Source organism: Centropristis striata, chromosome 7 (genome assembly GCF_030273125.1).
Source record: "Centropristis striata isolate RG_2023a ecotype Rhode Island chromosome 7, C.striata_1.0, whole genome shotgun sequence".
Taxonomy (NCBI): domain Eukaryota; kingdom Metazoa; phylum Chordata; class Actinopteri; order Perciformes; family Serranidae; genus Centropristis; species Centropristis striata.
The window spans coordinates 238,038-254,147 of NC_081523.1; the positions used below are offsets into that span (position 1 = coordinate 238,038).

Consider the following 16,110-nt stretch of genomic DNA (forward strand, 5'->3'; position numbering starts at 1 on the left):
ATCACTCTGCTGCTGAGAGGAGAAGCTGCAGCTAACGGTTGGATTGTTGGGACAGACTGCTGACAAACTTCTTCTCATTAAAGCTTCACTTTGTCTTTCAATCACAACATTTCACAACCAAAAACATGTTTTCTGAAGCTGACAGAGATTCTAAAGTTTCACCAAAGTAAATCAGAGAAACGAGTTCAAATGTTGGAAGAATCGTTCAGATCTTCATCATCAGTCATCAAGTGACCAATCACTAAACTGATCGTTGTTTATCAAGTGTTTTGATCTCTTATTTAACCCATTGACGCCGGGAAAGCATTACCGCATTTCTACCATTAAAGCCGGGAGCGCTGTTGCATCACTCTGCCATTAAGGCCATGTACCACCGTGGAGAACTGCCAATATCAAAAAACTAAAAGTGTGCAGAGAGAAGGTGGAGAAAAACTAAATTGACAGTTCATCATGAAATACTACGTGAACAACTCAAAACTTACAATAACGCAGTCAAACAAGCAAGAATTTCCCATTTCTCGAAATTTCTCAATTGTTTTCCCCTTTTTATTTGAAACTGTGTATCTCGGTAACATATTTCTAGACGGCTTTAGCAATGCAGACAAGAAATTGCTTTATATTCTTTTAGCAGCAAGCAAAAAGGCCGTTACCTGAGCAACCACAAAATGAGGACTGGATCAACATCATACAAGACATCTACACAATGGAAAAAAGTGACTTTTCATCTGAAGTTACAAATGGACTAATTTTACAAAACCTGGTCAAAATGGACAGAATATGTTAAGCTACAAGTTCTGATTTTATATAAAACTGTCATTTAACTAACAACGACTGCTGCAAAGAATGCTAATAGGAGAAAATGATGATGCTGTGCGATATTGGTACCCCCCGACCCAACTGTTCTTGTTCTTTGTTCTGTATAAAATGTTACAAAAATTCCTCAATAAAAAGTGAATTAAAAAAAAGGTTATAATTGACCCATTTTATACATTTTAAAGCATTTTAAAATTTGATCAGTTTTGACAAAAAACAACATGTTTGGACATCCTATAATATGGAGTTTCAGGAAAAAATTATGTGGTATTATGTATCAACATACTATAATTGGTCCACTTTTAACATTTTTAGGCATTTTAATATTTGACCATTTTTGACAAAAATCTACATGCTATACTATGACTTTTTTTCTCTCCAAATGTTGGACATCCCATAATAAGCTTTTTTCCTGTCATTTCAGGATAAATTATGCTCTGATATGTATCAACTAGTATAATTGGGCCATTTTTAACATTTTGAGACTTTTCAAAGTTTAACCATTTTTGACAAAAATAAACATACTATACTATGACTTATTTTTGTGTTCACCAAATGTTGGTGGTCTTTGTAATAGGTAAAGACTAAAACAAAAGCGAACAAAAAAATTTGGCCTACACATTTGTTCAAACAAATTATGTTGCTCTCAATAAAGAGAGACACAATTTTTCTCCATCTAACAATTTTGGATTTGGTATGTATGAAAAAAGGGAATTTTCCATCGACAGAAATTATTTTAAATGTCCCTGGTTATCAATTGCAATATTTTACATCAAAAACAGTCAACGTCAAATCAACTCATGCACTATTGTTCCTTTCCTTCCGGCCTTTTCTCTGAATACTCCTGAAGATTTCTGACACCAAGAAGAGATGAACATGTACATGACAAACTGTAAAAAAATATTGTGCAGTAATCCTTTAAAATCAGGCGTCCAATCGTCACTCAGAAATCTGCTGCAGAGACGTTCTGCCTCCATCTAGTGGCTGAAACAGAGAACAACACTCTGACATCAGTTTGGATCGTCACACTTCAGCTTCTTGTTTCATCTGAGCCTCAGCACTGTGGAAAGGTGTGGATCCAGCTCCCAGAGAGCCTCCATCAGGACTGAGCTGGCTGCTCTTCCTTTTCTTCTCACCGTGTCCATCACGTCTCGTGCTCTGTCTGCTCGGCCTTTCGCTCTGAGTGACTGCATTTCTTCATCATTTATAACGTGAAGCTCCAGGAGTTTATCCAGAAGCTGGTTCAGAACAGGATCAGAGACTCTTTTTACAAACTCTGTCCGAACCAACAACAGCTTCTCTTCTGGTGGGTCAGCGTCCTCTGCTGGGACGCTGTCCTCTGCTGGGACGCTGTCCTCTGCTGGGACATTTCTTCCTGGACCTGGAAGAAAACCGGGGAAAAAAGTTCTTTAATCAGATCAATCTGATATTAAATGTCTGACGTTAATGTTTCTGTCTGCTACAGTAACAGTCATCACCTGCTCTCTCAATCAGTTGTCCTGTTTGCTATTCTAAGAAATAATCGAAAACCAAAATGGAGAATTAAATTGACCATTTTATGGATTCTTGATCGCCTCCAGTTTTTCTGTTCACATAGTGTTAGTTCTCTGTTTACTTGGATGGTAAACGTGGCTGCAGCTGGTCGACTTGTGATCCAGATCGAGGCTTTGTGCAGCAGTTTCCCTGAGATTAAGTTCGTAAGCAGGACGTCTAATGTTGAGAGCTTTGTAACATCACAGCATATCTCATTTTTCTTGAAATCCAACTGGCTTTTGTCGAGGCCGTCAAAGATGACCAAACACTTGACCTGCTGTAGTCTGATGGTTTTCAAACCCTTCACTTCTTGGAAATGGGAACATATTAACTATATTAACAGCAAAAAGATTCAAGAAAACCAAGATACACTTGTGGTACGATCACAACAATAGTGAACATGAAGTGATTGAGTTAGAGATGAGGAGAAGGAAATCCATTGCGTTTACTTGTTTATTTAGAATAAATACCTTTTTGAATACACATGCTGTCTATTTGATGTTGTACACTGTGAACGATATGTCAACCTCTTCTATGAAAGAATTCCAAACCTTCAACCACTACTAAATATACATATGGTTATTTGATTATAATTATTGAGTTAATTCTTAATCAGTGTTACAAATTGATAGTTTAATAACTTTATGAGACTGATTTAGGTGAATTGGTTAATTTTTATTATAATTATTAATAATTCTGATAGCCATCTAACCGTGAGATCCACACAAGTGTTGCTCAGGTTCATCCTTACATATCTGATATACCTATGGGAGGGATAGCATTTATGATAATGCACTTTTATTTACACATTTGACGCCCTGTGTAAGGTCATTTATTCATAGAAGAAGTATCCTAAATTCCCAACACTATGAACCTCCCCACTGCCTCCTGTTGTGATGTAAAGCTGTATAGATCTTGTTTAAAGGGGTCGAACACCCGTCTTCCTTTGTTCCCTGAGAAAGATCCTCTGTTCGATTTTTAAGGTTAGATTTCAGTTCAGCTCGGCACCTTCAGATTTTAACTAAAAGAATAATAAAAATCATGTGTCCATTTAGAGTTTGAAAATACAGCAGGTATGCATGTTACGTTTTCAGACAAAAGCTAAGAACTAAACATGATCCAGTCCGGGTCCAGACTGAAGTCCTGGTTCTGGCTCAGATCTACTTGGACAGATCTCTGGTCCGTATAAGTGTCAGAAGAATTTCTGCATGAACCAAACCAGGCTCCAGAATAATGGATAAAAATAAACATCCATAGACCAACAAGATGTGAAGATGCCATTAAGGTACAAAGATTCAAGTCAGCTTTCATTTAGGAAGCAAAACATCATGTCATCTCCACAACTCTTTCATAATATTCATTCTGGTTGGGTTTCATATGTTAACTTCAGACAGAACAATACCTTCAGTTTGCTCAGAAACAGCTTCAGTGTTTGTCGTGCTGGGAGACTGGCCTGAAACACAAACACACAACATCTATTGAGAAAGGCTAAATATTTAAAGGGATCTGGGTGATTATAATATGCTGGCTTCACTTGAGGAAGTGATGCCAGGATGAAGTGTAACTGTAACCATCACAGTCTGTGAAATGTTTCAACATCTGCCTGTGTGTCTCTGAACAGGATAAATACTGCAGGAAGTGGCAGGCTCTGTATTAAAATCAGAGTACTGGTCTCTTTTATGTGTCTTCAGTACCACCTAGTGGTGACTGTGACCAGCTGCACTAAACAGGAAGCCAGCTGACAGTAAGTAAAGTCTGGAAACCAGGACGTTCCTTTTCTCCATGGGCTCAGAATGAGTTCAATCCTCTAAATCATTCGCCTGAAAGTCCACAAAACTGGCTTTATCCGCATTTCATCTATTATTCACAGTTCATGTTCTTCAGGCTTGAGTTCAGTATCTTTGATTATGGTTTATTTATTGTCAACTACATCCAGAATGAATTAGTGCTGTTGCTGCAGGAGGGTGAAGCCTTTACCTGGCAGATCCACGTCATGTGCCCAGACTTCTCGCCCCTCTTCATCCTGGACCGTCAAAGTCACGTTCTCTGGGATCGGATTCAGTGACACTTGAAATGTTGGATGGTAATTTGGTCCATAGTCTAAGCGAAATTTATCACGCTGAAAAACAGAATAAACATTTATTAACCTGTTGAAAATGTTTATCTGGATAAATGTGACTATACTTTCAACATGAAGCCAGCATGATAATTCTGTTTATGACCATAAGAAGTACGGAAGTTGACTCACCTTCGGCTGTACTTTCAAGTTCCCAGGTGAACAGTGAACCTTGTAGGGTTTACCTACGATCAGTTCACAGTGGGCAGGGATCAGGAGGTGCTCACCACGGCTATGTCTCTCTGGAACCTTTAAGAACAGGACATTAATCATTTAATTTATGCTCAGATAGTGAAGTAAGTAGTCCTTCATTTGTGCACCTTGGACTGATTCTAATGGAGGATACAACAGCTGTGTGGACCCCGGCCTCAACGTTTGGTCAGAAGAACCTCTGTCACCACAGGTGGTCTCCGGCTTAAAAAGGCCAGGACTCCCACTTGTTCTTGTCTCTCTCTGGGGACTCCCTGCTCCACTCTCCTCTCTGACGCTCCCAACCACTTCAAGTTCAATGTTCAATGTTTTACACAGACACAGGATCTTATATGCAACTAAGCCTTCTCTTTCTAACCGGCACCACAAGATCACACACAAAATACTTTGAATTGGCTTTTCCAAGAGCGGTATCGGGTTCCCGCCAAAACACCTGCCCCGACCAATCAGGAGTCAGTTACAGCCGTCAGTCATTACATCACAGCCCCGTTTTATAGAATCAAATAACTATTTAAGACCAAACCGATCAAAATGAACACTGAGAACAAACTGAAAGGGAAAGATGTTTTTACCTCTACTTTGGCTCGCGTCTCATCCACTAACTCTAGCTCAGAAGCTGCATCATAGTCGACGACACAGACGACCAATCAGGGACCTCGTGACCTCTGACCTCCAACACCTCATTATGTTTAATATAACTTTTTATAAAAGCCTCATAACGACTTGAGAGGACTTGTTGTTACCACAGCACGAGAAGGTTTATAAATAACAAGAACAAAGTGTGACTGTCCTGAATCTTCTTGTGGATAAAACAAGACTTTAGACTGACGGGAGGCTCATGAGACAGAAAGCTTTACCTCAGTTAGAGGAACGTTGCCAGGCAGCAGTAATACATCCAGTACTGGAAACCTTCTGATGGGAGGTCGCAGGAACAGCAGAACTTGGGCCTTTATTGGCCAAACGATGCTCCGAAGCCATGTGGTGATGCGAGTCAGACCAAAGGCAGAGAGGTGAGGAACCTTCACCATCACATGAGTGTCTGAGACCTCCAGCGGCTCCAAGAAGCTCATTCCATCATCAGTGATGTGGACGACAGACAACAGGCCGTCAACACGCAGCGCTGAGAGAGAAAACACATGTTCAGCTTTTCTTTACTGATAACTGGTTTATCATTTCTTACCGCTGGAGTTCAGAGTTCAGATGAATCTGTTATTAACATTAGATCAGTCTGGGTGTGTGCCTTTAGCGTTATAAAGTACCTGAATGCAGATAGTTTTTACTTGTAGTGCACATGCATCTTTGCAGTGTTACTCATTATTTATTGAGCTTTGAAGACAGAGATGTCTTTACCTTCCTCTGTTTCACAGTGTGGCAGGTGGAGCTGACAGACAGCAGCATCATCTGAACTCTCGATTCTGAACAGCGGCCCTGCAGCCATCCTGCCAGCTGATTGGACGAGGCTCTCGTCCCATATGACAGTGTTGTACTGAAGCTCCGCCTCCTGAGCCAAAACAAACACCAGTCCAGTCAAAGCACACTGGAACACACCTGGACCGGGACACCTGAACCTGTAGGACACAGAGGGACGATTACAACCAGCTGGTGCCTGCAAAGTGACTCACTGAAAGGAGTTGAAGTGACAGTTGATATGTGTGTGAGGAGGTGTTTCTGAAGATGTTCGACCATCTGACATGTTGTTCTGATCGAGTATATAGTAGGAGGTGAAGTGTAGGTTAGAGCGTAGGCACTGAAAGAAGGTAAAGTGTAGGTTGGTGTGTAGGTGCTGAAAGGTGTTGAAGTGTAGGTTAAAGTGTAGGAGCTGAAAGGGGGTGAAGTGTAGGTTAGAGTGTAGGCACTGAAAGGAGGTGAAGTGTAGGTTAGAGTGTAGGAGCTGAAAGGAGGTGAAGTGTAGGTTAGAGTGTAGGAGCTGAAAGGAGGTGAAGTCTAGGTTAGAGTGTAGGAGCTGAAAGGAGGTGAAGTGTAGGTGAGAGTGTAGGAGCTGAAAGGAGGTGAAGTGTAGGTGAGTGTAGGCACTGAAAGGAGGTGAAGTGTAGGTTAGAGTGTAGGAGCTGAAAGGAGGTGAAGTGTAGGTGAGAGTGTAGGAGCTGAAAGGAGGTGAAGTGTAGGTTAGAGTGTAGGAGCTGAAAGGAGGTGAAGTGTAGGTGAGAGTGTAGGAGCTGAAAGGATGTGAAGTCTAGGTTAGAGTGTAGGAGCTGAAAGGAGGTGAAGTCTAGGTTAGAGTGTAGGAGCTGAAAGGAGGTGAAGTCTAGGTTAGAGTGTAGGAGCTGAAAGGAGGTGAAGTGTAGTTTAGAGTGTAGGAGCTGAAAGGAGGTGAAGTGTAGGTGAGAGTGTAGGAGCTGAAAGGAGGTGAAGTGTAGGTTAGAGTGTAGGAGCTGAAAGGAGGTGAAGTGTAGGTTAGAGTGTAGGCACTGAAAGGAGGTGAAGTGTAGGTGAGAGTGTAGGAGCTGAAAGGAGTGGGCTTGGTTGAAGGTAGAAGTCTTCTACATTTTGTGATCTGGTTACCTGTATGAAGTCTTTCCAGACTCAGTCAGCAGTTCAGGTGTGAAACTGAACTTTTCCTGAATTGAAAAAGGAACAAAGATTTCATTAGAAACGTTGAGACGGGAGCAGAAACTGGACACCAACTCTCCCAGTTATGTGCAGGAGCTGTTTTTGGTTAATTGTCTTGAACGCATCATTTTATAAACTGGGTAAAATAAAGTTTTTGTGACTTGTGGATTTGATTGGGGCTCATTTGCGAATAAAACTTCTGCTTTCATCAGAAAGTCTTACTCTGTTGGAAACTAATATAATTTCACACCAACTTTTCCTGTTGTGAATCAGAGCAGTCGGTTCAGGGAGACTGAGTCGTCACCTTTTACAGGGAAAACGTCAAGTTTGACATTGATCTCACTGTGTTGTAACTGGGGACGATTTTAAACTGAATCATTGGCAAACTTTCTGGAGGAGACCTGGTCTTATTAGGAGAGATGGTGTTCATCCCACTTTGGATGGAGCCGCTCTAATATCTAGCAACCTGACCAAGTTTATCAGCGGTCCAAACCCGTGACAAGTCAGAGTTGAGACCAGGAGGCAGAGTCGCAGTGTAAAACACTTCTCTGCCTTTCCCTTAGAGCAGTCATCCACCCAAAACCCCATAGAGACTGTGTCTGTACCCCGTCCTCCCAAAACCCCATAGAGACTGTGTCTGTCCCCCGTCCTCCCAAAACCCCATAGAGACTGTGTCTGTCCCCCGTCCTCCCAAAACCCCATAGAGACTGTGTCTGTCCCCCGTCCTCCCAAAGCTAAGTTATTTAAACCAGGTTCTAGCAGAAGAGGAGTTACCCAAAATAACCTGATAAAAACTGAAACTTCAACTGCAAATAAACAAACCCAAAATAATTAAATGTGGACTCTTAAACATTAGATCCTTATCATCTAAAGCTTTATTAGCAAATGAGTTCAATATTGACTTACTTTGTCTAACTGAAACCTGGCTGCCTAAATGAATCTACTCCTCCTAGTCATATTAATACTCATATCCCTCGTGGCACAGGCCGAGGAGGAGGAGTCCCTCGTCTCTCTCTATCCTCCCTCAGCCTCTATCTACTCTACTCTTCTCTGTTGACCTGTACAACGACATCTATTGCACGTCTGTCCGTCCTGGGAGATGGATCCTCCTTTGTCTCTCCCTGAGGTTTCTTCTTCTTTTTCCCCTGTTAAAAGGGTTTTTAAGGAGTTTTTCCCTGGCCGATGTGAAGGTCAGAGGGTGTCGTACCATGTACAGTCTGTGAAGCCCTTTGAGGCAAATCTGTGATTTGTGATTTTGGGCTACATAAATAAAATTGATTTGATTTGATTGATTTAAACATAAAAGCAGAAACTTTAAAACTAAACTCATTGTGAAGCATCAGGACAATGAGCTAATAAACTTTAGTAAGTCTCTGAATGTGTTAATGACAATAAAGCTCTTAAATTATTTTCTTTACTTGACGTGTTTAACTTCTGTCTCCGTTGGTTCTGATTATGATCAACCTGAATCAGAAGTGTATTTTTTGGTTGAATATGAGCTGAAAGTATGCCTTGTTGGTCTTTACTCCTTATATTGTTTATAAAATGTATTTTTTTTTAAAGTTGTATAGAGGTGACAGGATCCTCACTGCTTCACTTTCTGCTCCACTTGCACTCTTCACTCTGTGTCATCACTTCACTGTCCCTCGTCAAAATGATAAATTATTGTTATTATTCAGTAAATGATCCTGCAGGACAGCAGCCAGTGGTTTCACAGATGAGAAGAAGAGGAAACTGTAGAAGAAAAGGAATATTAAACCCTGAGGGGTCGACCTGATGAACCCCAGTCTGATCACTGATACATTCATGAAAATGTTAAAGTCAAAAACTGACGTTTGCATTGAGAGCCTCTCCACACACCAGCTGCTGCTTGGACTTCTCTGGATCATCAGGACACAGCGGATCCTCTTCATCCACACTCTCCTTCCTGCTGTCCTCAGACTCATCCAGGGTTGGGTTGGACGTGGACGGATCTGGTGGGTGATTAGAGCCGTCAGATGGAGAGAAGACACAGCAGATGACAAACACACATTTGGACTTCCTGATGACCAAACATTCATAAACCTGGAACAACAACGTCCCAAATTCAAGGTGATCAGAGCCCTTTGTCCCAAAGTCAACATGAACAAAAAACATTATGTTTATGTTGGGATCAAGTCCAAAAGGGGTCGATGCCAAGATAAGACCGAGTCTATACAATAATAACGACACCAAAATGACTCAGACAGATTGAAGACATCATCTTTCCCAACATTGAAACCAGAAGAGAACAGAAGTAAAGTTCTGCTCTGGTTACTGGGATCAACCAGTGCTATAAAACACACAGCAGCCAGTCTCCAGTTATGATCCTGCTTTAATGACAGAATATGTTTCTTTAAGGTGTTACAGTGTCTTTTACTCACGTCCTTCATATCTGTCAGGTGGAGCCCTGAATACTCCGTCATCCACCCTGAAGGGAGAAACACAAATACAGCAGTTATCTGATGAGTTAAATAATTCACCTGAATCACTCTTCTTCTGGACTTTATTTAATGTGTCAGGTGATACTGAGACACCTGGATGAATATGATTGGATGTTACTGGTCAGCTGGTGGCCAACAAGCTGATGGATGAGCTGCTGATCAGTTACTGAAAATGTGACTTCAGCCTGAACAAACTCGATGCTCCAATCTCCCCTAACACCTTCAGCTCTGACTCAGCTTCACTGCGACTGGAAACACTGGATGATAACGGTTTGTTCCAAAATACCACCTGGAACCAACACATGGGTCAACAGTACGGACTGACTCCAACCCTCTACTGACCTCAGAGTCTCCAGTCTGCAGTTTGGACTCTGCAGAAGATCACACAGCAGCTTCACTCCTGAATCCTGCAGCTTGTTGTCTCTCAGGTCCAGCTCTCTCAGATGGGAGGGGTTGGACTTCAGAGCTGAGGCCAGAGAAGCACAGCTGATCTCTGACAAACTGCAGTGCTTCAATCTGAATATAGAATAAATGATGTGACTTAAGAAACAAGTTCCTGCTTGAAATCATTCAGTGTTTAATAATGTGTTCAGAGCTGAAGAAGGTTTAAAATTAACAACTGAACTTTTCATGATGTAGGTTAAAAACAAGTTGTGTGAGAACACTGACATCAAATCAGACATGTTGGATATTCTCTCTCATCAAACCACTGACTCAGGCTTTTCTCATCAAAGCGCTCATGTGAGCTCTGCAATTACAAACACACCAGGGGCCAGTATTTCAAACCTTGCAATCCTGATCAGGATTATCCGGAAAACGAAATCCTCCTTTTCTCAGCCATGGATCAAGGTGATCCTGCTGACTTTATCTGAGTATTTCAAAACATTGGTGGAGTGGATCATCCATGTGGGCGGATCTGGATTTCCAAATCTTGTCGTGTCTCCGACTCTGGGATCGAAACATGGCGGACTACCTGACGAAAGGAGCCGGGAGCACCACTTTCACGTCAAAAGTGTAAGTTTACCGCCGTCTAATGTGTAGCGGTTTCAAGGCCATATGAACACCAACCAACATATCATGCTAGCCAACTTCTTGAATTGTCACCTAATTAAAACCAGGCTGCAGCGATCTCTAATTGAGACGCGACCGTGCTAACGGTAGCTAACTCTGCTTCATTGACTTGTGTGTTAAGCAGCTAGCGGGCTAGCGAGGTAGCTGCTTTGTTGATTCATTTTAGTCTATGGTTGAACTTATAAAAGAACTAATCGGACGTACATCATACCTTAACTCTTCAAACTAACACCAACTTGTTTAGAGCTTATTAGCGTTACATTATTGGCAACGCGGCAGACATCAAAAATCTGTGGACCTCTCAGCTATTAAGGACAACCGGGTCCCTGAGTGCTGGGAATTCTTGGAAACACTTTAATTGTATTGATCCATTCCATGTTTAAGTTATTGGATTCTGAATAAAGTGATTGAAACTGCTTGAAATTGTAATTGCGTTACTTTCATGCTGTATGGCATTGTAAGTGACACAATAAGAAACATTTTTCATCCTATTTTGTCTCCCTTATATAGAAGACTCTCACTAAACATAATTATGGTAATTTATAGCAAAATGGCATCTGATTTGATGAAGTAGAATAATCAGTTTGTACACAAACACCTTACTGCATGTTTTGAAAATCACATTCAAGCTATTTCCAGACATTTTAAAAGTACATTTTTAAGTTTCTGACAGAATTTGTCTTCAATAATCAGAAGCATGAAAATATACCTTGAAAATGCTTGGAAAGAGCTTCAATGTGCAGCATGATATATTTACTATGCTTTAAATTTATTTCAATTAGGCTACTTTAATTATTAAAAGTTAAACACTAACACTTGATTAAGTGTAATGAACATCTTGAGTAAAAATATCTAGGAGAAGTGGAGCTGAGACTTTGTCAATCAAAGTGAAATCCTCTGAGGTGGGATCAGAATGATCCTGGAATTTTGCAACCCGTTCTCATTCCCGAAGCGTAAAATACCGACGATTTGTCACGCCCCTGAACGTATCATACTGACGAAAAGGGTACCCTTCCACGTCTGTGTGAAACGCTCTGGGTTCTCCATTGACTCCAATATAAACCCGCTCGCGGCGCTGAGAAACGCTTAGAGCAGAGGCTTACAGCCGTCTATTCACTCCAATAATATCCCGACCACGGCCCTCCATGACGCTGCCAGCGACAATCTGAATGGAGAACCGAGGACCCTGTGCACGGAAGTATTTTTCTCCCTATTTTAAGGATTTCTTTTAATGACATCGTCAACATTTCTCAACACAAACACATCAAAGTCTCACTGATAATTCAACAATAAAATAGCTTCATGTTGTGGCTCTCAGTATAATTTTTTTCTCCTTCGATTCTGAGAAATAAACTTTTATTCATTTGTTTTATGGCATTGCACTGGCGGACATTTCTCTCATTTTTAGTGAAAAAAATAAATAAATATTTTGACTTTGTTTCTGCATAAAAATGGATTTTGATTACATTTCTAGCGAGAAATATATGTTTTATGTTCTTAATATTCACTCAGTGAATGTACATAATCACTTTGTGGCGAAGATCTCGCCAGAAAAAGACGATCCGCTGTGTTTTATTTTGAAATCTGTTTTATTTTGTAATCTACCGCGATCATAGCGGATGTGGTCCTATCCTCGCGGATGTGCTGTGCGATCTCATTGAATCGCGCTTCACTGTAAATGGCCCCGACTCTGCTCTCCTGTTTTAGTTAAAATATCTTCATTAAACAAACATTGTTGTCTTTTTTTAGCATAGATAATATACATACAGTGTAATTATTTATTAGACAGTGTGTGATATTCGATATATTGGGTAGAAATAGGTTTTCACAGCCCTAATAGGGAAGAACTACAAAACGAGAAGTCTAGGGAGTTGTAGTTTTTTTTAATAAAACAGGTTTTTCCCTCAAATTGGAAGTTGGAAATACTTAATTAGTGGCTTTCCAGGGGTTTGAGGAGATGTCAATCACATTTTTGGCACCAGAATTTAAATATTGTCTTGTTCAATGGGGGATTTGTTGTTTTTTCAGCATATCCTAAAGCCCCCCCACTCCCACCCCTTAGTGACTATGCTCACATTATAGTCCATGTCAACACCTTTCTATAACAGTAGGTCTCATGTCTGTAACCCTTTTTGTCTCTTAGTTATAATCATTTAAATATGCCCCAGGGTTAAGGTTCAAAGGTCAATATCTCAAAGTAAGAATATTATAGAACCTTGAAATTGATTTATGTTACTCTCCAGGCCAAGACCTTTCCGGTGATGTATTTGGTTTAGCTCTATGACAACCCTAACCTTAACCCTAACCCTTTTTTCACATCTCGCACTCAAAGGGCTGTGGGGATGTAAGTCTGTTAGGGCAGATTTCCAAGGTTTGAAAAAAATAAAACTTCACCTAAATCACCTAAAAATGAGCTCAGCAGCCCTAAAACTTGGAGTAAGTAATGTTGTTATTCTAAAAATTTTGTTCGTCTTTGAAAAACTTAGATGATGTCCAAAACAAACTCTGTAGTTTGTGGTTTAAATGTATATGTAAAGGATGAAAATGAAAACACCCCCGCTTCGCAAATGGTATCATCCTCCTCTCAGCGCTCCCTCTCCGGGCTGCACCGCTCCGCTGGCCGACCGGCATCCAGCGACACACGCAGAGTGAGAATCCTTTAGTTGTCGTGTTGTGAATCAACTCAGTAAGTTGCTCCAAAGCTCTGTCTCATACTTTCCTTTTACCTGGAGTTGTTTCTATTCCGATACCATATCGGCGAGTACTGGAGTCCAGGCACCGTTTTCCCGTTAGTTCGGTTAGCTCGGTTAGCTTCGTTAGCGCCATTAGCGCAGCTACAGTCAAACTGGAGCGGTCCGTTTATTAAACAAAAGGAGCAGTGCGACAAATTAACTGCGTACCTGTGAAGTGTGTACTTGTGTCTGTGTTGTTAAAGTTTATCGTTACTAGAGAGCAGGGGTCTCAAACTCAAATTACCTGGGGGCCGCTGGAGGCAGTATCAAAATCACCAAAAAAAGACACAAAATTACTATGAAAAAAAACTAAATTACTTAAAAAAGACACAAAATGACCAAAAAAAAGACAGAAAATAACTAAAAAGGACACAAAATGACAAAAAAAATCTGAAAATAACTTAAAAAGACAAAATTACAAAAAAAGACACAAAATAACTAAAAAAGACAAAATGAACAAAAAAGACACAAAATGACCAAAAAAGACACAAAATAACTAAAAAAGACACAAAATGACAGAGAAAAACTAAATTACTTTAAAAAGACACAAAATCACAGAAAAAAAGACACAAAATAACTAAAAAATACACAAAATGACAGAAAAAAACCTAAATTACTTTAAAAAAGACACAAATTGACAGAAAAAGACACAAAATGACAAAAAATCACACAAAATGACAGAAAAAAAACCCTAAATTACTTAAAAAAGACACAAAATTACTAAAAAAAAAGTCACAGAATGAACAAAAAAGACACAAAATAACTAAAAAGACACAAATGCCGGACAAATGACACAAAATATCTAAAAACGACACAAAATGACCAAAAAAACCTAAATTTCTTAAAGAAAAGACACAAAATGACCAAAGAAAGACACAAAATAACTAAAAAGACACAAAATTACAAAAAAAGACACAAAATAACTAAAAAGGACACAAAATGACCAAAAAAACCTAAATTACTTTAAAAAAAAGACACAAAATCACAAAAAAAGACACAAAATGACTGAAAAAATCACAGAAAAAAACATAAATTACTTTAAAAAAAGACACAAATTGACAGAAAAGGACACAAAATAACTAAAAAGGACACAAAATGAAAAAAAACTAAATTCCTTAAAAAAGACACAAAATGAAAAAAAAGACACAAAATGACTAAAAAAATCACACAAAATGACAGAAAAAAAACTAAATTACTTAATAAACACAAAATGACAAACAAAAGACACAAAATGACTGAAAAAGACAGAATGAACAAAAAAGACACAAAATAACAGAAAAAAGACACAAAATTACTAAAAACGACACAAAATGACCAAAAAAACCTAAATTACTTAAGAAAAGACACAAAATGACAAAAGAAAGACACAAAATGAATAAAAAGGACACAAAATGACCAAAAAAAACCTAAATTACTTAAAGAAGACACAAAATGACCAAAAAAAGACACAAAATGACTAAAAAAAACTAAATTACTTAAAGAAGACACAAAATGACCAAAAAAAGACACAAATTAACTAAAAAAAACTAAATTACTTAAAGAAGACACAAAATGACCAAAAAAAGACACAAATTAACTAAAAAGACACAAAATGACAAAAAAAAAAAAAATGACAGAAAAAAACTAAATTACTTTAAAAAGACACAAAATAACTAAATAGACACAGAATGAACAAAAAAGACACAAAATAACTAAAAAAAGATACAAAATGACCAAAGAAAGACACAAAGTCACAAAAAAGACACAAAATAACTAAAAAAATCACACAAAATGACAGAAAAAAACCTAAATTACTTAAAAAAGACAAAAAATTACTAAAAAAAGACACAGAATGAACAAAAAAGACACAAAATGACAGAAAAAAAGACACAAAATAACTAAAAAATACACAAAATGACAGAAAAAAACCTAAATTACTTTAAAAAAGACACAAATTGACAGAAAAAGACACAAAATGACAAAAAATCACACAAAATGACAGAAAAAAAACCCTAAATTACTTAAAAAAGACACAAAATTACTAAAAAAAAAGTCACAGAATGAACAAAAAAGACACAAAATAACTAAAAAGACACAAATGCCGGACAAATGACACAAAATATCTAAAAACGACACAAAATGACCAAAAAAACCTAAATTTCTTAAAGAAAAGACACAAAATGACCAAAGAAAGACACAAAATAACTAAAAAGACACAAAATTACAAAAAAAAAGACACAAAATAACTAAACAGGACACAAAATGACCAAAAAAACCTAAATTACTTTAAAAAAAAGACACAAAATCACAAAAAAAGACACAAAATGACTAAAAAAATCACAGAAAAAAACATAAATTACTTTAAAAAAAGACACAAATTGACAGAAAAGGACACAAAATAACTAAAAAGGACACAAAATGAAAAAAAACTAAATTCCTTAAAAAATCACACAAAATGACAGAAAAAAAACTAAATTACTTAAAAAACACAAAATGACAAACAAAAGACACAAAATGACGGAAAAAGACAGAATGAACAAAAAAGACACAAAATAACTAAAAAGACACAAAATGACAAAAGAAAGACACAAAATGAATAAAAAGGACACAAAATGACCAAAAA

At 38.5% G+C, this 16,110-nt stretch overlaps 1 protein-coding gene across 1 annotated transcript in view; it reads right to left on the reverse strand.

Annotated features, from left to right (window-relative positions):
- The window catches only part of LOC131975222 (NACHT, LRR and PYD domains-containing protein 12-like), a 60,651-nt gene continuing 44,541 nt past the window's right edge, over positions 1-16,110 (reverse strand). The window contains exons 9-18 of the mRNA XM_059337826.1: positions 10,048-10,221; positions 9,646-9,692; positions 9,077-9,216; positions 7,196-7,251; positions 6,023-6,240; positions 5,530-5,792; positions 4,595-4,711; positions 4,324-4,465; positions 3,749-3,799; positions 1-2,194 (exon numbers count right to left, since the gene is read on the reverse strand). Coding sequence (XP_059193809.1) covers positions 1,857-2,194; positions 3,749-3,799; positions 4,324-4,465; positions 4,595-4,711; positions 5,530-5,792; positions 6,023-6,240; positions 7,196-7,251; positions 9,077-9,216; positions 9,646-9,692; positions 10,048-10,221 — 1,546 coding nt within the window. The 3' untranslated portion in view covers positions 1-1,856. The remainder of the gene's footprint in view (positions 2,195-3,748; positions 3,800-4,323; positions 4,466-4,594; positions 4,712-5,529; positions 5,793-6,022; positions 6,241-7,195; positions 7,252-9,076; positions 9,217-9,645; positions 9,693-10,047; positions 10,222-16,110) is intronic.